The sequence below is a fragment of the Onthophagus taurus genome, chromosome 10, assembly GCF_036711975.1.
Source record: "Onthophagus taurus isolate NC chromosome 10, IU_Otau_3.0, whole genome shotgun sequence".
NCBI classification, from domain to species: Eukaryota; Metazoa; Arthropoda; class Insecta; order Coleoptera; family Scarabaeidae; genus Onthophagus; species Onthophagus taurus.
The window spans coordinates 9,619,130-9,639,703 of record NC_091975.1 but is presented as its reverse complement, the minus strand read 5'-3'; the positions used below and the strand labels follow the sequence as shown (position 1 = coordinate 9,639,703).

The 20,574-nt window shown below is 29.6% G+C and overlaps 1 protein-coding gene across 5 annotated transcripts in view; it reads left to right on the top strand.

Moving 5' to 3' along the window:
- The window catches only part of LOC111419830 (calcium voltage-gated channel subunit cacophony), a 147,420-nt gene that overhangs the window by 114,336 nt on the left and 12,510 nt on the right, over positions 1-20,574 (top strand). For 3 of the 5 annotated variants that reach the window (XM_071199452.1, XM_071199453.1, XM_071199455.1), the window contains 10 exons: positions 6,888-7,070; positions 7,129-7,220; positions 7,280-7,561; positions 7,735-7,937; positions 7,989-8,197; positions 12,696-12,728; positions 19,446-19,564; positions 19,619-19,779; positions 19,854-20,111; positions 20,342-20,538. In XM_071199452.1, coding sequence (XP_071055553.1) covers positions 6,888-7,070; positions 7,129-7,220; positions 7,280-7,561; positions 7,735-7,937; positions 7,989-8,197; positions 12,696-12,728; positions 19,446-19,564; positions 19,619-19,779; positions 19,854-20,111; positions 20,342-20,538 — 1,737 coding nt within the window. The remainder of the gene's footprint in view (positions 1-6,887; positions 7,071-7,128; positions 7,221-7,279; positions 7,562-7,734; positions 7,938-7,988; positions 8,198-12,695; positions 12,729-19,445; positions 19,565-19,618; positions 19,780-19,853; positions 20,112-20,341; positions 20,539-20,574) is intronic. The other 2 variants (XM_071199456.1, XM_071199454.1) reach the window with 2 other exon arrangements.

The window sequence follows — 20,574 nt, the reverse complement described above, 5'->3', positions numbered from 1 at the left end:
GCTTATCTAGCGATGAATCTTTCGCTTAACTTCCAATTACTCCGAATAACTTCGAATACTCCACTTTTACTCAACGATTTTAAATGGCTATTATTTTTCTATTACAGTGTGTTTGATTTTAGCTGTCACAGCAGATATCTTGATTATTGTTGGAGATTTGATAAAATGTTGTAGAAGGAAAGTTGCTCCATATTTAATATGCTATTACTTGCCATATTCTAAAAAGCAATTGAGTATCAAATGTGATAGATACAGCGAATAAATTTCTTACCTTGATTGTTTCGTAGACGTCGGCTGCCCAAGTATTGTTCGTGATATAAAAAATCTCGTCTCGCCACCCCAAGTATCATGAACAATATTAAAGGCGACTGAGAGTAAAAAAGTAGCTACAACTTTTATTCCAAAAATTTTGTTTAAATTCATCAAATTTTCATATTTTTTTCGCTATTGACCCATTTTAGAGCAAAACTAAGAGAGAGCAATATTGTTAAGAATAAAATTTGCTACAGCTTTTGTTCTTAAAATTTTTTTGTAACATGCTCCGTTTAGCAAGTGTTATCATTAACATCTTGTGAAACTACGAATTCAGTAAACTTTCATATTTTCGCACTTTTCTCGATATTTATGCATCTGACAAGGGAAGTATCAGAACTGTCCCTCACCGATTTTGTTGAAATTTGGTACAGCGATAGTATGGCCAAAAATAATAGCTATCGAAATATGGTAAATGTAAACTGATATTCATTTTCAAAGAGCTTTCCATTGATATATCACACATATATCTGAGGGCTTCAGGGGGTAAACTACCCCTAGTTTTTTGGAATATTTTAAAAACTACCCTGTCGATTTTGGCAAGATTATGTGTCCTTATAGTACGTTTAAAAATATTAATGACGTGTTTTTTCTTATTTGCCTTTGACCATCCCCTACAAAATTACGGGGTATGATAGATAACCCCTTTCCTTAAGAATAATGTCATAAACTGTTACACTTTTGAACAATATTTTGAAGAAAGCCATAAATTAGTTGTAAATTAAGATTTACGCAGTAAAATAAACCCTATACGACATTAAGGGGTGGCTGGGGTTGGTACCCCTAACCACCCCAAAAATTAAATTTTTTTGCAAAAATTGTTTGTCGATTTTGGTGCAATTTACCACGATAATTTTTTTATACGTTAAGTAGTACTATTGTAAGAACTTACAAGGGTTAGAAGTTTGGGGTAGAAAATATACTTTCGCTAATAACTTTCATACTCCTACAGAAAAAGCTTTTTTATCCTTATTCTATTTAAATAACACAAAAGTTAGGATAATTATATAAATATTTATTCATAATGAGTTAAAAAGCAATTGAAAAAAATGGTTAAGTATCACAAATTGTATTCTACATTGTTAATTTAGTTTTTTTTTAATTTATTTTTATTTAATTTATTTTAATCATTGTTTCTATCAGTTGTGTTAAATTTGAGGGTAATAAATATAATGTTCAAACCAGATAACATATTCGTTTTGGCATCAAAGTCTGGTAAACTGACTTCTGCTCATATGAAAAATTGGCTACAAAATGTCTATTTCCCAAACACCGGACCCAAATCATTACTATTACTGGACTCTTGGAGTGACCACTGCCCTGAAATTATTAGTGAAGTAACTCCATCGGATGTTAAGTTTAAATATTTGTCCCTGGATTCAACAATACAACCCCTGGATGTATTTGGCTTTAGAATATGGAAAAATTTCGTTAGAAAATTTTCTGATCAAATTATTCTCTACCAGTACGATGTCAATTTGCATCAGCGAGATAATATTTTAAAATTGCAATCCTTAACGCATAACCAGTTGTCTTCCCCACAATTTATTAATGTTTTTAAATACGCCTGGTTTGCATCTGGAAATATAGAGGAGAGACCAGAACAGTTTGAAAATCCTGTGGTGGTTTGCTTTTCCAATGAAAAACCTACGTGCGATATCTGTGATGATATAGCTGTTATCACTTGTGCATGGTGTAAACAATCGTTGTGTTTAAAAATTTTTTTCCATGATTTTCATTATTGCCAACAATATATTGAATAAAAAACGTAAAAAAAAGAAATTAAATTAATAACGTAGAATACAATCTGTGATAGTCAACAATTCTTTCGTCAGTTACTTTTTAACTCATTATTAATAAATATTTATATAATTATCCTAACTTTTGTGTTATTTAAATAGAATGAGGATAAAAAACAATTTCCTGTAGGAGTATGAAAGTTATTAGAGAAAATATATTTTCTACCCCAAACTTCTAACCCTTGTAAGTTCTTACAATAGTACTACCTAACGTATAAAAAAATCATAGTAGGAAATTGAACCAAAATCGACAAAATTTTCGCAAAAAAATTTAATTTTTGGGGTGGTTAGGGGTACCAACCCCAGCCACTCCTTAATGTCGTATAGGGTTTATTTTACTGCGTAAATCTTAATTTACAACTAATTTATGGTTTTCTTCAAAATATTGTTCAAAAGTGCAACAGTTTATCACATTATTCTTAAGGAAAGGGGTTATCTATCATACCCCGTAATTTTGCAGGGGATGGTCAGAGACAAATGAGAAAAAACACGTCATTAATATTTTTAAACGTACTATAAGGACATATAATATCGCCAAAATCGACAGTGTAGTTTTTAAAATATTCCAAAAAACTAGGGGTAGTTTACACCCTGAAGCCCTCAGATATATGTGTGATATATCAATGGAAAGCTCTTTGAAAATGAATATCAGTTTACATTTACCACATTTCGATAGCTATTTTCGTTTTCAGCCTATAAGCGAATATATATATTTTGCCCCAATTTCCAACCCTTATAACTCGCCCCAGGGGCTTTATTAGCACGTATAAAAAAATACGTAAACCTTATTTTTGGCCATACTATCGCTGTACCAAATTTCAACAAAATCGGTGAGGGACAGTTCTGATACTTCCCTTGTGAGAGCAATAGTGAAAAGGAGCATTATTGTTACGAATAAAAGTAGCTACAATTTTCGTTCCAAAAATTTTTTTATGAAATGTTTTGTTTCACGAGTGTTACCATTAACAACAAAAAAAAAAGTTAAATTCATCAAATTTTCGTATTTTTTTCGCTATTGACCCATTTTAGAGCAAAACTAAGAGAGAGCAATGTTGTTAAGAATAAAATTTGCTACAGCTTTTGTTGGAAAAGTTTTTTTGTAACATGCTCCGTTTAGCGAGTGTTATCATTAACATTTTGTGAAACTACGAATTCAGTAAATTTTCATATTTTCGCACTTTTCTCGATATTTATGCATCTGAGAGCAAAAGTGAAAAGGAGCATTATTGCTACGAATAAAAGTAGCTACAACTTTCATTCCAAAAATTTTTTTGTGAAATGTTTTGTTTCACGAGTGTTACCATTAACAACAAAAAAAAGCTTAAATTCTTCAAATTTTCATATTTTTTTCGCTATTGACCCATTTTAGAGCAAAAGTAAAAGAGAGCAATGTTGTTAAGAATAAAATTTGCTACAGCTTTTGTTGGAAAAGTTTTTTTGTAACATGCTCCGTTTAGCGAGTGTTAGCATTAACATTTTGTGAAACTACGAATTCAGCAAATTGTCATATTTTCGCACTTTTCTCGATATTTATGCATCTGAGAGCAAAAGTGAAAAGGAGCATTATTGCTACGAATAAAAGTAGCAATAACTTTCATTCCAAAAATTTTTTTATAAAATGTTTTGTTTCACGAGTGTTACCATTAACAACAAAAAAAAAGTTAAATTCATCAAATTTTCGTATTTTTTTCGCTATTGACCCATTTTAGAGCAAAAGTAAAACAGAGCAATGTTGTTAAGAATAAAATTTGCTACAGCTTTTGTTGTAAAATTTTTTTTGTAACATGCTCCGTTTAGCAACTGTTATCATTAACATCTTGTGAAACTACGAATTCAGTAAATTTTCATATTTTCGCACTTTTCTCGATATTTATGCATCTGAGAGCAAAAGTGAAAAGGAGCATTATTGCTTCTAATAAAAGTAGCAACAACTTTCATTCCAAAATTTTTTTGTAAAATGTTTTGTTTCACGAGTGCTACTATTAACAACAAAAAAAAAGTTAAATTCATCAAATTTTCGTATTTTTTTCGCTATTGACCCATTTTAGAGCAAAAGTAAAAGAGAGCAATATTGTTAAGAATAAAATTTGCTACAGCTTTTGTTGGAAAAGTTTTTTTGTAACATGCTCCGTTTAGCGAGTGTTACCATTAACATTTTGTGAAACTACGAATTCAGCAAATTTTCATATTTTCGTACTTTTCTCGATATTTATGCGTCTGAGAGCAAAAGTGAAAAGGAGCATTATTGCTACGAATAAAAGTAGCAAGAACTTTCATTCAAAAAATTTTTTTGTAAAATGTTTTGTTTCACGAGTGTTACCATTAACAACAAAAAAAAAAGTAAAATTCATCAAATATTCGTATTTTTTTTCGCTATTGACCCATTTTAGAGCAAAAGTAAAAGAGAGCAATATTGTTAAGAATAAAATTTGCTACAGCTTCTGTTCTAAAAGTTTTTTTGTAACATACTCTGTTTAGCGAGTGTTATCATTAACATTTTGTGAAACTACGAATTCAGCAAATTTTCATATTTTCGCACTTTTCTCGATATTTATGCATCTGAGAGCAAAAGTGAAAAGGAGCATTATTGCTACGAATTAAAGTAGCTACAACTTTTATTCCAAAATTTTTTTTGTAAAATGTTTTGTTTCACGAGTGTTACCATTAACAACAAAAAAAACTTAAATTCATCAAATTTTCATATTTTTTTCGCTATTGACCCATTTTAGAGCAAAAGTAAAAGAGAGCAATATTGTTAAGAATAAAATTTGCTACAGCTTTTGTTGTAAAATTTTTTTTGTAACATGCTCCGTTTAGCAACTGTTATCATTAACATCTTGTGAAACTACGAATTCAGTAAATTTTCATATTTTCGCACTTTTCTCGATGTTTAGGCATCTGAGAGCACAAGTGAAAAAGGAGCATTATTGCTACGAATAAAAGTAGCTACAACTTTCATTCCAAAAATTTTTTTGTGAAATATTTTGTTTCACGAGTGTTACCATTAACAATAAAAAAAAGTTAAATTCATCAAATTTTCATATTTTTTTCGCTATTGACCCATTTTAGAGCAAAAATAAAAGACAGCAATATTGTTAACAATAAAATTTGCAACAATTTTTGTTATAAAAGTTTTTTTAGAGCATGCTCCGATTCCCAAGTGTTACCTATAATAGCTTGAAAGAGCAACAAATTCATCAAATTTTCATATTTTTGTATCTACCTCGATATTGACGTATCTAAGAACAAAAGTGCAAGAGAGCAATATTGTTAACAATAAAATTTGCTACAACTTTTGTTCTAAAAGTTTTTTTATAACACACTGCGATTCCCAGGTGTTACCTTTAGTAACTTCAAAGAGCAACAAATTCATCAAATTTTCATATTTTTGTATCTACCTCAATATTGACGTATCTAAGAGCAAAAGTGCAAGAGAGCAATATTGTTAACAATAAAATTTGCTACAACTTTAGTTCTAAAAATATTTTTGTAATATGTTCGGATTCCCGATTATTACCATCAAAATTAATTATCTTCACTAATATTTAGGAATTACTTCCTTTCGGCAATCTTTAATTCCATAAATATTTAATTTCATTAAAAAAAAACTAAGATTTTCGTCAAAATCAGAAAATTGTAACCTGATGTGATGCGCCACATCCCATATTTACCATAACATTCAGTTTTAAAAGTATAAATGACACAAATAATTAGTGTTTTGTTTTCGGCCATCTTGATTTTATAAAAACAAAGATATCTTGGGGGTTGTAACACTTAGATATGTCGAGTTTGGACTCATTTTGAACGTTTCTTCATTATCTATCATAATGAATGTTAAGAATTAAATTTGCTACAGCTTTTGTTTTAAAAGTTTTTTAGAGTATGCAATCGTTTAGCTGATATCAATACCTAATGATTCAGTATTTTTAGAATATCTTGTGGAGTCTTTAGAAATCTTTTGGAAATGCTTGGAAAGATTTAGACAAATCAATAATATAAGAAGTGTATTGCCAAAAATATCCACACCATGCAGATTTAATTGCAATCATCTAATATGTTTTTAATGTTTATATTTTTTTAAATATTAATAAACCCAAAAATAGGAATTAAAGTGTTTAAGTTAAAAAATTTTGATTATTAATTGTGTTTCTCACCAAATTAATGTTTGCACTAGTACCAAAAGATGAGCCCATAAACTCAAGTCACATGCATGTTATAAAAACACAGTCACACAAATATTTTAGTTTCGCTGCATGTGACTAATGGACAAATGATTTTTAAGACAACATGAGCATGCTGACTGCGTCTGAACTAAAAAAAAATAAATAAAAATAGCGCCAATACAGAACGTGGTAAGTAAAATACGAGGACGTAATTTTTTCTCTTATAATAAACTTATCCACGTTTAGCTACTTAGTTAAAACTATTTTAGTTAAATAATTTAGTAAAAAAAAAACAATTTAGATTTTTACCCAATACATTTTTTTACCTACATAAAATGTTTTTTTTTTAGGTACTTTGTATAGAAACTGATTACCTGATAACCGAATCGCTCGTATTTTATTATTTTTTAGATAACTTTAGTGATTAATTTTATTATTTATTTTTTTTTAAATCCAGGATATGAATTTGACTATTTATTATTAATTTTTATTGATTAATTAATCTTTTTATATTTAGCAAACAGCATCTAGACTATTTTTGAAAGAAACAAACCTAGTTGAAATTGGAATAAATTTTCGGGCCTTTTTAAATGTTGAGTTTCCGTGTTTTCAGGAAAACTTCATCAACGTAGGATTTTTGAGACTGTTCCGCGCCGCCAGACTGATTAAACTCCTCAGACAGGGTTACACCATCAGAATTTTACTTTGGACGTTCGTTCAGAGCTTCAAAGCTTTACCGTATGTCTGTTTATTAATAGCTATGCTATTTTTTATTTATGCCATCATTGGTATGCAAGTAAGTTATAACCCAAATCAAATTAAACAAATTTTTCTTTAAAATGATGTAATTTAAGGTTTTTGGTAACATCCAAGAAAATCCATCGGAATCAATTAATCGCCATAACAATTTTAGAAACTTTATTCAAGGTCTTATGTTGCTTTTTCGGTAAATTAAATTTTTAATTTTTACAACACAAATTAATTTATTAATTCAATTTCATTTAGATGTGCAACTGGCGAAGCTTGGCCAAATATTATGTTATCATGCATCGAGGGACAACCATGCGATGAATTAGCTAATAAAAAAACCGAAAATAGTTGCGGTTCAAATTTAGCTTACGCCTATTTCGTTTCGTTCATTTTTTTCTGTTCGTTTTTAATGTTAAATCTTTTCGTTGCCGTCATCATGGATAATTTTGATTATTTAACGAGGGATTCCTCAATTCTCGGTGCTCATCATTTAGATGAATTCGTTCGAATTTGGGCAGAATACGATCCAAACGCAACGTATTAATAAATTTAATTCTACACTCAGTGGCATAAAAAATGCTTCACCTAAAATGATAACCAGTTTCAAACTTGCCTTTGCCAATATATCTGTAGGTCATCATTTTAGGTGTTGCGTTTTTATGCCACTGAGTATAAATAACATTAATATTTATTTATTGATGTTTTTTTAGAGGAAAAATTCTTTACCAAGAAATGTATGATATGCTAAAAAATATGGATCCACCTTTAGGATTTGGAAATAAATGCCCAAATCGATTGGCTTATAAAAAATTAATTCGGATGAATATGCCTGTTGATGAAGAAGGAAAAGTTAACTTTACCACAACTTTATTTGCTTTAATTCGCGAAAATTTAAATATTAAAATGAGACCAGGTTAATCAATTTAATTTGTTTTAATAATTTTATTTTTATAAATTTTTTTAGCGAATGAAATGGACCAAGCTGATGATGAACTAAGAGAAACAATAAAGAATATTTGGCCTCTTCAAGCAAAACACATGGTGGATCTTTTGGTACCCCCAACGGAACAATTAAACATGACGAAAATGACTGTTGGAAAAATTTACGCTGGATTGTTAATCTTGGAAAGTTGGAGAAGTACTAGATTTGGACAAATGGAGTCTTCAGTGCCGGTACGCTCTCTTTTTTAATTCATTGAAAGTACATCAAGAAACAAATTTATTTTTCTTTACTATCACATTTAAAACGTACTACAACATTAATTTAAACACAATTCCGACAAACAACAAGTGTTTAAAGAAAAAGAAACTAGATTTAGAAGCCCTCCTTGCATAGTCGGTGTCATCGTTGTAGTGGATCAGTGTTTTTAGCTGTGCCACTGTTTATTTAAGTTTACTTTTTTAATTGATTTTTTTTCCCATCTTTTTGATTATTTTCTATTTTGGATATCTTTGGGGTGTTGGTGGAATTTATACCATTTTCAAAAATCAATTTATAAGAAAAAAATTAATATTTTTCACTAACATTCTTGGTATCTAAAGTCATCACTATGTTTATTAGTGATTTTAAAAAAATTTCTTATAGAAAATAAAATTATTGTAGTGATGGCTTAAAGAAAAGATTTCTATTTTGGATTGTTAAGTTATAAATTTTTAGTTCGGGTTGGGTTCAAAATATCAAGTTCTCAAAAATCAACTTCTCTTCCACATGTTCTAAAATTCTTTCTTATTCAACAGGTTGAATTGATCTTAGATTTTCTTTTAATAATTCGGGAATTTGTGCCCACCCAATCCAATTTAGTGTCAAAAGTGGGTCTAGTAGTTCTCTACTTCAGTTTTTTTCTATGCAATCCTTACATACTCTTTTCGAAATATTACAATCCTAGATTTGCAACTGCAATAATGATACCAGTTCAAAGGTTTTTAGAACTTTAATACAAGCGGTTCTGATGTAGTGCTGGAAAATGGAGAAAATTGATACTCAGCATACAAAGAGCCTTCATAAAAATGAGACACTTTCAAACTGAAACACCAACACCCTTGGCATTGTCAATTATACAAGGATGTCTTGTAATAGGTCAGAACGACGGAAGATGCCAAATTTTGATGCTTAATATTGTATTTTGAGATTCTCCATCTGCATTTGACTTGGACTAACAGGTGGTCCAAGCCGCAGCTCTTCTATTGTACAAGGTGGTTCAATAACTAAGACATTATATGGACCATTGAGGTCTTATATATAATCTAGAGTGCGTATGCTGTTGTCCCCACCACGCCTAAAATGAAGCCATAAAGGTCGCCATGTTAGATGTACCAACTTAGCGGGAAATTCGAAATTCTTATATATAGTTATGCAAGAATTTACATTATTATAAACTGGAAAGACAGAAAATAATAACCAAAACAAAACATTAATTTTTTATTGATAAATAATTATTAATTATATATGATATTTTAAAAGAACTTAATAATTTTTAGCCATAACCCTTATAATTAACATAAACTAAGAAGAAAATATTTAAAGCAATTCTGATTGATCACGTTAACCTTTGCTTATAAATAATTGTAAGTTTATTAAAAAAAACTGAACAGTCCTTAATAATAAACTTTACTTGAACTTCAATTGAAGACCTCTGTGTAAGAAGGGAGTAGCTCCATTTATCAAGACAAGGAGTTGTCCCCTTACACCGAGGTCTTTAATTGTTAATTCCAAGTCAAGTAACCAGAAACATTTTATGGACTATTGTAAATAATCGTCCAACCTACCAAATTATAAAAACATGTGTGAAACGAAAAGAATTCGAAAACTTTCAACAAAAATCAAATTTTAATAAAAATAACAATATGTTTATGAGAATTGTGAGGTTATAATTGTAGGTACAATAGAGACTTGAAACTATAGCTAAGTTCAGGTCGGTACATCTAACATGTCTGACTTTCTGATTACCCCCACCACCACCACATACGCAAATTTTTCGTTTTTTTAAATGGAAACAACCACTGATTGACAGGTATAGTTCATTTTTTTTCTATAATACCTATCAAATTGTTGTAAAGTTGGCAAAATTAACAGGGAGTTTTGTTTGATCATGTTTTGAAGTAAATATGTCACATTGACGTTTGAGCTTTCGTTATTCAAAAAGGAAAAGGTGCATAAAAAGTGTTGTGGGGTGTTTATTTGCCATTTACTTACCTAGAAAAGGTATTTTATTCTATTTAATTACTTTGTAGCACGTTTTTATAACAAATATGTACTTCGTCAAAATCGTATTTATCTAAAAATTTATTAGTATTTTAACCTCAACTAATTAGTTACTGACAATGTTACTAAAAATCATGAAAACAACATAAATTTTATAAGGGTCCTAGATAATACCAACAGAAACCCTAAATAATTTACATTAACAAGTATTATAGAAAAAAAAAAAACGAACTATACCTATTTCTTATTTCTATTGTGCTTGTATTGCTATTCCTTATTGTTTTAGAATAAAGCTAAAAATAATAGTATATTATTATATGAGCATATAATGAGGGTTATTATTCACGAAGGTTAATCAGGCATAATTAACCTGAGTGAATAATAGCTCATTATATGCGAGTAGAATACTATATTTTGTCCACGACTATTGAAATTGATTCCATAAATTTACTTTTTAAATAAAATTTTGAATAAAGTTTAAACGTCAACGTGACACAAATTCAATGTTACTAACTGTAACCAACTTCACAACAATTTGTCAATTTTATAAAACGAAAATTGGTTTCTTTACGAAAATTAATTAATTTATGCTTAAATCATACGAAAAAAAGAATTTGTTTAAGTTTTTTTAATGTCAAACATTTAGAAACTCCTAAAAAATTGAATTAAATTGACTGATTGTATGTCGAAATCCCACCGTAAGATGGCATTAGCGTCTATACTGACATAATTTAATTAAACTAACAATTTTATTATTAATAGTGGAAATGATGAGAGATTGCGATAACAATTATTACCAGTATCATTCTTTTAATTTAAAAAGTATAGATTCCAATTCGTGTTGTTTTTAAATTTGCCGCTAACTTCAACTTTTAAAATTATAAAGTTGAAGTTTGTTCAGAATGACAGATGAAAACGTCATTTTAAAGTGTTTTTTCGGTAAGAGTATAATAAAGTAATAATGGTATGATTAAATAATTAGATTATAATTAACATTATAGCTTTGATTCAGCTAACGTTATAAGTTGTTGGAAGCTCGTCAGATTCAATCTCACATGTCATATGATGCATTTCTACGAAGCTATTTTCTATGGTCAAGTTGGTTACCAGTGAATGCCCTTTTGTTTTAGAAAACTTATTCATAAGGTATATATTATAAGGTAGTCGTGGACAAACTTTTTTTTTAGTGTCGTCAAAGAAATTGATTACTAAATTTTACAGTTTCCTGTAAATTATAACTAAAAATGAAAAAACATATTTCTGATATTTGAAACAAATACATTTGTTGAACTATTTAGTTTGTATTTGTTTAACACAAAAGTTGGAATAGATTGCATTATTTTAAATTTTTTAAATATTTAATATTATTATTAAATGACTTAATAAATTATTGATAGATGGCGCTCATAAATCATCAAATTTAATCGTCAAATTAAAAATCCTGTTTTTTAAGATGAATCACGAAAAGTTTAACATGTTAGAATGTTACATATTAGAAAGTAAAATAAATTTTATACAAATTTTTAGTTATAGTACCGTAATTTACAGGAAACTGTAGTGCTTTGAGGTTTTTGACATTAGCAGTTTCTCGAAAAACGAGATCATGACATGTAAGCTACTTTTTTTCTAACTCTAATAGTTTCCGAGATAGCCTATTCGGACACCGAATTTGAACCAGACCATCTAAGACGTTAGTAGCTGCTTTTTTATTTATTAAGATAAGATCTATTTGACTTGCTCCGTAACGATCTGGTGAAACACACATCATCTTATGGATGATCCCATGTAGGAATATGTATCTCCATTAGGTTGTATCTTATTCTCATGTTCCATATTTCGTAGTCATGCTCCACACGGGTTAGCTACCCCATTTCTACCAGGGTTGCTCAGGTTTCAAAGCTTCTCTGCTTCTTGAAGCCTCGTGGCGGTGTCTTTTCCTGTGGGATTGTCTTGATCTTTAAAGCTTCAGCTACTACAAATTCACCTACTCAATTTCTAGAATCTCAAATACAATTATTGAAACTGGAAATCATGTAATATTATTTTTGCAAAAGATAAAATTAATTAACCCAACCCAACTTAAAAAAAGCGTATTTTATTATTAAATCTTAATTAATGTTTTCTTCCAAAATAGAAACCTCAATTTCCTCATTATTATTATTATTATTATTACGTGTGTAGAACCAGATTGAGACATGTATACCTATTTGCTGCCTCATTAAATGGTGTTAACTCGATGTTTTCCTTTAAAAAAAAAATTTGTATCTCCAAAAAAGAAACAAACCGACTTATTATGTATATCATCTTTATCTTGAGATGAGATGTGTTTATAATTAATAGTCCATGCAAGGTTCCGCACGCACTTTTGACGTATTTATACAGTTTCACCAACTTTATTCAAAAAGAATTAAATTAAATCAGTATTTTTAGGACGTTAGTGCCCTTAACCATTTTATATATTTATTTCAGGGATTTGGAAATAGTCCTTCTGCCAATCACGTGGTAGTATATTAATTCTATCCCACTTTTAAACTCGTACTAATTACTTTTATTTTTGTTCTAATTATTTTTTTTGATTAATTTATTTTTTTGAAACTTGTTGATTTTTGCATAGTTTTTCTTATTAACTTTTTCGATAGTAACAAATTTAATTGAAACAATTTTTATTTCTATCATAGAACAAAATAGACGGGATGATAGATTATTTTATTTATTTTTTTTAATAATATTTTTTATAGTTCTCATTCATAGTACAGTTCTGTCAGTTGACAGTAGACACTTTTTTAGCCAGTTTCTTTTTAGAGTACAATTACTTGTGTTATTTTTTTCGAAAATCCTTAACCCTGTGTCTGTCTCGAGTAAATTGTTGATAGAGTACTTTTTAAATAATGTACAGTAGAAATTTGTGCATGGCATTTTTTAATAATACAAATTTCTTATAGCCACGTTCCTGTTTATGTCTCTTTAATTTCTTCTTTCATTAAATTCTTTACTAGAATTTAATTTAAGAAAAAATTTTTAATGTAAATTTCTTGTAAGTACATCGTTTTTCGTCTCTTTCTGACTTACCACTGCATGCAAAATGCATTTCTCTCTTTGTCTCTTTTATGTAACATATTATTTACATTTTCTTCTTGTTGGGCACCAAAACAAAAAAAGATTTCTTTAAAAACTTGAATAGAACAGTGTTGTATTTATTATGAGGAAATCGAATTTCCCGTTTTTGAAAGTCAAAAAGAGTTTAAAATCGATTATTTTTTTTGCTTAAAATGATCAATAGAAGTGCCCCTTCAAACTTCTTTATTTAAAAAAGCAAAAAAAAGTTAAAAATAGACGTAGTCTTCTTCGGTCTCGTGAATCCTAAAGTTGTATTGGATGATAGAAAGCGTCGTTTTTTGACTGTCTCCTGGATATGGCCGAACATTTGGGAGGAAGTCGCGCCGGTTCCATAAGTTTAGAAGGTGCCCCACTTATGGCCGGCCAAGAACATTCTGATGTCCACAGTCTTCATCCAGAAGAAAAATCACTTATTGCCCTTGCAAGAAGAAACACTAAAAGGAATAGATCGATGAGGTATTCAAAATTTTTCTTTTAAAAAAAATGTATATATATATATATAATTTTTTTGTTGTTGCAGGAACAAAAAGGTGAACACCAAAAAGGTTTTTGATGGTTTTATTTTTTTGTAAATATATCCTATCGTTATTGTTTAGGGCAGAAATGAATTTTGATTGTGTGCGAAATTAGGCTTAGCGGCTCTCTCAGTTTAAACATTCTTTCTTTTTTATATCGAACGATCACGAGAAAGAAGCTGTTTTTCGAAGTTTCGGACCGATGGAATAGTTACAAATAGTTAATGTAATAAAATATTTAAGAATAGAGAAGGGCCGATAGAAGGTACTACTTTAGGACGTAGGTTTTTAACCCGACTTAAAAAATAGAACGGCCATTTTAATTCACGGTACTTTTTTATTTATCTATATAACATTTTCTTAAATAGATTTTTCTTATAATACATTTATGCTAATTTTAACTAATTATTTTCATTTACTAATATTTCTTAGGGGTTTTGGGGTTTAAAAGTAGAGGTTTTGGTTTCTGCATGCTTTTTTAGGAATGATTTTTTTAAATAAGCTTAATTAATATTAAACTATACAGGGTGAGTAAAAAATAATTGGAAATCTATAAGTTAGAGTTACAAAATTTTGAAGCTTAAAGCTTTCTCTTTAAATCGATGTATAATAATCGTTGGGTTGAATTAGAAAAATATTGAGAAAAAGAGTATTGAGTTAAAACTAGCATTTTCGTATAACCTAAAAGTATCAAAAAAGATGCTAATTTAAAAATTCCTGGAAGCCGTATTTATTGAAATTAAGGAATGAGACTTATTTTAAATTAAAGCTCAAAGCTTTCTTTTTAAAATGATGTATAATAATTGTTGGGTTGTATTGGAAAAATATTGAGAAAAAAAAAGTTGAAATAAAACTTACATTTTCGTATAACCTAAAAGTGTCGAAAAAGATGCTAATTTAAAAATTCCTGGAAGCCGTATTTATTGAAATTAAGGAATGAGACTTATTTTAAATTAAAGCTCAAAGCTTTCTCTTTAAAATGATGTATAATAATTGATGGGTTGGATTGGAAAAATATTGAAAAAAAAAAAGTTGAAATAAAACTTACATTTTTGTATAACTTAAAAGTGTCAAAAAAGATGCTAATTTAAAAATTCCTGGAAGCTGTAGTTATTGAAATTAAGGAATGAGACTTATTTTAAATTAAAGCTCAAAGCTTTCTCTTTAGAATGATATATAATAATCGTCGGGTTGGATTGGAAAAATATTGAGAAAAAAAAAGTTGAAACAAAACTTACATTTTCGTATAACCTAAAACTGTCAAATAAGATGCTAATTTAAAAATTCCTGGAAGCCGTATTTATTGAAATTAAGGAATGAAACTTATTTTAAATTAAAGCTCGAAGCTTTCTTTTTAAAATGATGTATAATAATTGATGGGTTGGATTGGAAAAATATTGAGAAAAAAAATGTTGAAATAAAACTTACATTTTCGTATAACCTAAAAGTGTCAAAAAAGATGCTAATTTAAAAATTCCTGGAAGCCGTATTTATTGAAATTAATGAATGAGACTTATTTTAAATTAAAGCTCAAAGCTTTCTCTTTAAAATGATGTATAATAATTGATGGGTTGGATTGGAAAAATATTAAGAAAAAAAATGTTGAAATAAAACTTACATTTTCGTATAACCTAAAAGTGTCAAAAAAGATGCTAATTTAAAAATTCCTGGAAGCCGTATTTATTGAAATTAAGGAATGAGACTTATTTTAAATTAAAGCTCAAAGCTTTCTCTCTAGAATGATATATAATAATCGTCGGGTTGGATTGAAAAAATATTGAGAAAAAAAAAGTTGAAACAAAACTTACATTTTCGTATAACCTAAAAGTGTCGAAAAAGATGCTAATTTAAAAATTCCTGGAAGCCGTATTTATTGAAGTTAAGGAATGAGACTTATTTTAAATTAAAGCTCGAAGCTTTCTTTTTAAAATGATGTATAATAATTGATGGGTTGGATTGGAAAAATATTGAGAAAAAAAAAGTTGAAACAAAACTTACATTTTCGTATAACCTAAAAGTGTCAAAAAAGATGCTAATTTAAAAATTCCTGGAAAGCCGTATTTATTGAAATTAAGGAATGAAACTTGTTTTAAATTAAAGCTCAAAGCTTTCTTTTTAAAATGATGTATAATAATTGTTGGGTTGTATCGGAAAAATATTGAGAAAAAAAAAGTTGAAATAAAACTTACATTTTCGTATAACCTAAAAGTGTCGAAAAAGATGCTAATTTAAAAATTCCTGGAACCCGTGTTTATTAAAATTAATGAATGAGGCTTATACTAAATTAAAGCTCAAAGCTTTCTCTTTACAATGATGTATGATAATTGATGGGGGGTTGGATTGGAAAAATATTGAGAAAAAAAAAAAGTTGAAATAAAACTTACATTTTCGTATAACCTAAAAGTGTCAAAAAAGATGCTAATTTAAAAATTCCTGGAAGCCGTATTTATTGAAATTAAGGAATGAGACTTATTTTAAATTAAAGCTCGAAGCTTTCTCTTTAAAGTGATGTATAATAATTGTTGGGTTGGATTGGAAATATATTTAAAAAAAAAGTTGAAATAAAAATTACGTTTTCGTATAACCTAAAAGTGTCAAAAAAGATGCTAATTTAAAAATTCCTGGAAAGCCGTATTTATTGAAATTAAGGAATGAAAGTTGTTTTAAATTAAAGCTCAAAGCTTTCTTTTTAAAATGATGTATAATAATTGTTGGGTTGTATCGGAAAAATATTGAGAAAAAAAAAGTTGAAATAAAACTTACATTTTCGTATAACCTAAAAGTGTCGAAAAAGATGCTAATTTAAAAATTCCTGGAACCCGTGTTTATTAAAATTAATGAATGAGGCTTATACTAAATTAAAGCTCAAAGCTTTCTCTTTACAATGATGTATGATAATTGATGGGGGGTTGGATTGGAAAAATATTGAGAAAAAAAAAAAGTTGAAATAAAACTTACATTTTCGTATAACCTAAAAGTGTCAAAAAAGATGCTAATTTAAAAATTCCTGGAAGCCGTATTTATTGAAATTAAGGAACGACACTTATTTTAAATGAAAGCTTAAAGCTTTCTCTTTACAATGATGTATAATAATTGATGGGTTGGATTGGAAAAATATTGAGAAAAAAAATGTTGAAATAAAACTTACATTTTCGTATAACCTAAAAGTGTCAAAAAAGATGCTAATATAAAAATTCCTGGAAGCCGTGTTTATTAAAATTAATGAATGAGGCTTATTCTAAATTGAAGCTCAAAGCTTTCTCTTTACAATGATGTATAATAATTGTTGGGTTGTATTGGAAAAATATTGAGAAAAAAAAAGTTGAAATAAAACTTACATTTTCGTATAACTTAAAAGTGTCAAAAAAGATGCTAATTTAAAAATTCCTGGAAGCCGTGTTTATTAAAATTAATGAATGAGGCTTATTCTAAATTGAAGCTCAAAGCTTTCTCTTTACAATGATGTATAATAATTGTTGGGTTGGATTGGAAAAATATTGAGAAAAAAAATGTTGAAACAAAACTTACATTTTCGTGTAACCTAAAAGTGTCAAAAAAGATGCTAATTTAAAAATTCCTGGGAGCCGTATTTATTGAAATTAAGGAATGGGACTTATTTTAAATTAAAGCTCAAAGCTTTCCTTTTAAAATGATCTGTAATAATCACACCTAATAACCATATAACACCTAATAACACCACTTTTCACTAAACTTCTAACCTCACATCTGGATGAATAAGTTTAAATACACCTAAAAACCCTACAGTGCGAATTGTGTCGTTTTTTATAGATGTTTTAACTGATTGTAGAGTGACTAGGAAAAACTAAATTCTAACTTGACAGATTGAGTGGGGTATTCAAACCACATAGACTGCTTTCTAGATACACTAAAGGTAGTAATTGGAGTACTTAAGTACCACTTGGAGATTCGACATCTTGCTTTCGTTCTTTTAGAATCTCGTATAATTCTCTAGTATCTGGGGGGAGTGATATAGCACGATAGAGCAAGGGTCTTCAGCAAGAGTATAGAGAACAATCCTTGGATTTGTTATTGCCAGTCAAGTTCTGCCAATCAATTTTCATTTTACTAGCTTTTACTTAGCTTTTCGTGTGACGTTTCTTCTATTTTATCAAATAGAATTGTTTGGTAAACAACGTAGTTCCTGAATTTCTTTTAGTTCTATCTATATAGTGGTTGGGTAGACCATGTTGTTCATTGATCGAGGTTTAGGAAACCAAGATCTGTCTTCTTGATATTTCTCAAGTGATTACGCAATGCATTTTGCAGTCTCATATAGACCTAGATATTTTAGACAAATGACCTTTTCGACGAAATATAAGACAGTTCTCAATATCAAGTCAATGTAAGCCTTTCTGTTTCTTTAAAAAGTCAATTTTCCATTAATTTTTGCAAATTTTGGGTTGATCAGAATTTCTTATCAATTTCATTTTAACTTTCTCGTATTCTCGTCGTCTTTACCCGCAAATACGAAAAGAAAATTTTCTCTCTCAGCATTTTTTTCTTGTATTTTTGAAAAATTCAAGTTGATCAGAATTTTTAATCAATTTAATTTCAACTACATCATATTTCTCATCATTTTTAATAACAAATATGAAAGGAATATTTTTTCTGCTATTTCTTATTTCTTTAACAAATTGATTTTCGTAGTTTTTTTTTCAAATTTTGGGTTGATCAGTGTTCTTCGGATACTCGTTTATGCCCAAATTAATTGTTTGGTGTTCTACTAAGCTCATCTTTTTTCTTTACTCTTCTTTCAGTCTGGATTAATACAATCGCCAACATATATATTAGCGTTTAAGTGAAAAAAAACCTAAAGGAGAGAAATCCAAGTTTAATTCATCTACACTTAAGCCAGCAAATCTACGCCGAAACTAAATCGGTTTAATTTAACTTTTTGATTAAACATTTTGGAACCATACTCAAACTGAACCTTACTTATTTACACTCAATCCAGCAAATTGGAACCGAAACCACACTCATTAACTCAAACTGTATCCAACCCAAATTACTAAAGTGAAATAATAATCATGTTTTGTTGTTTATTATCTGCGATTAATAGATTTCGAATTCTTTCTAACTCACCCTATGTATTTATTAATCACAATTTAAAAAAATATATACTTATTAAAATTGATTTTCCCTTAAACAATTTAAAATAAAAATTATTACGATAAAATTCTTTAGCTGTAGCTATAGAGCCAATTTATATTCTTTAATTCTTAAATAAAAGCGTAAATAAAAAAATAAGGCATCACGTAGCTAGTTTTTACGCCAAAGCCACCGTTTTTTATGCTATGCGATTATTAACGAAAAAAGCACATTGGCATGAACAGTTTTGTGCATGCTTTTTGCTATATTTTACAACTGAACACGAAAGTAGTATGAATGGGACTACTATATTTTATTTTTTAATTTCAATCGATGTAAATACTTAAATTAAAACAATCATTCACTTCATAACACCAAAAAAATGATTATATTTAATGTTACAAAAAAACCCATTCAACTACAAATTAAAACGATTTTTAAGTTTTGTATGAAGTTATTATTTAGTGATTATCGTTAGGTTGAGCTGCAAGATATTGGGTCGCGACGGGCTTCTTGCGAAAGTATAGCTGAGGGACAACAATCGCATCTTCATCCTGGATTTAGCAACACCCAGCATCGGAGATCTCCCAGTTTAAGGTGAGTAAAAAAGAATGTTTTGAATTGGAATAAAAAATGTTTTTTAATGTGTAGGAGGGGTAATTCGCCATCTCTTCAACGCAGCCCATCTCCGCGAAAGCGCTACCCAACTCATCTTCACCACGACATAGGGTTTTCGGATACAGTTTCGAACGTGGTGGAAATAGTGAAACACGAACACCACCGATCGCAGTCTCATAAACGCCACGCGAGAGGTAGTTTTAAAAAAAAATTTGAATGTCTTCCCCGTTGTGTTTCCACGCCACTGTCGCGTTATTCTAACCTCCAGCTTGGCACATGGACGTTGCAGGTTCGTGGTCGGCATCGACGAGCCCTGCGAGGTCGCCATCGCCGGTTATCGATTCGAGGGGGCAACAATACGGATGGCGGTATGGAAGCGGTTCGGGTGGAGGAGGAGGAAGTGGAGGCGGCCGCGGGCCTCCACATAGAAAAAGCTCCGGGCACGGTACGACTAGTTTATGCCAGAGATCTCGATCTCCAAGCCCAAGTCACCCTGTGCCTCATCAGCATGGCCCACCTATGATAGGTAGCTTAGATACACGCTCGTTCGCATTTTTAAAACAAAAAAGGAAAGATATTTATGGACGAAGAGGGTAATAATAAGTTATTTATCCTGTTTGTCCAAATTGCAATTCACAAACAAGCAAAACAAAACCGGAAAACACAAAATAGAATTTCTCTTTGGATGATATGCGGTGGCATGTTTGAATATATCAAGTTATCAATCAGTGGGATATTTTGTGATTTGATTTGCAGCTGGGGCGGTGGTGGGGGTTCCAGTTCATCATTCGGCTGCCCATCAAAGCAGCGTCCAGCATAGCCATCCAGTGTTGGGCTCGAGACGTGGACAAGGAAGGCGATTACCACCTACTCCTTGTAAACCTTCAACGTTGCAACTCAGGCCGGGACCAATTAACTTCCCCAAGTTGAACGCTTCGCCAACGCACGTTGGAGTAAGTCTTTATTTAAAACAAAAAATTTTAAATCAT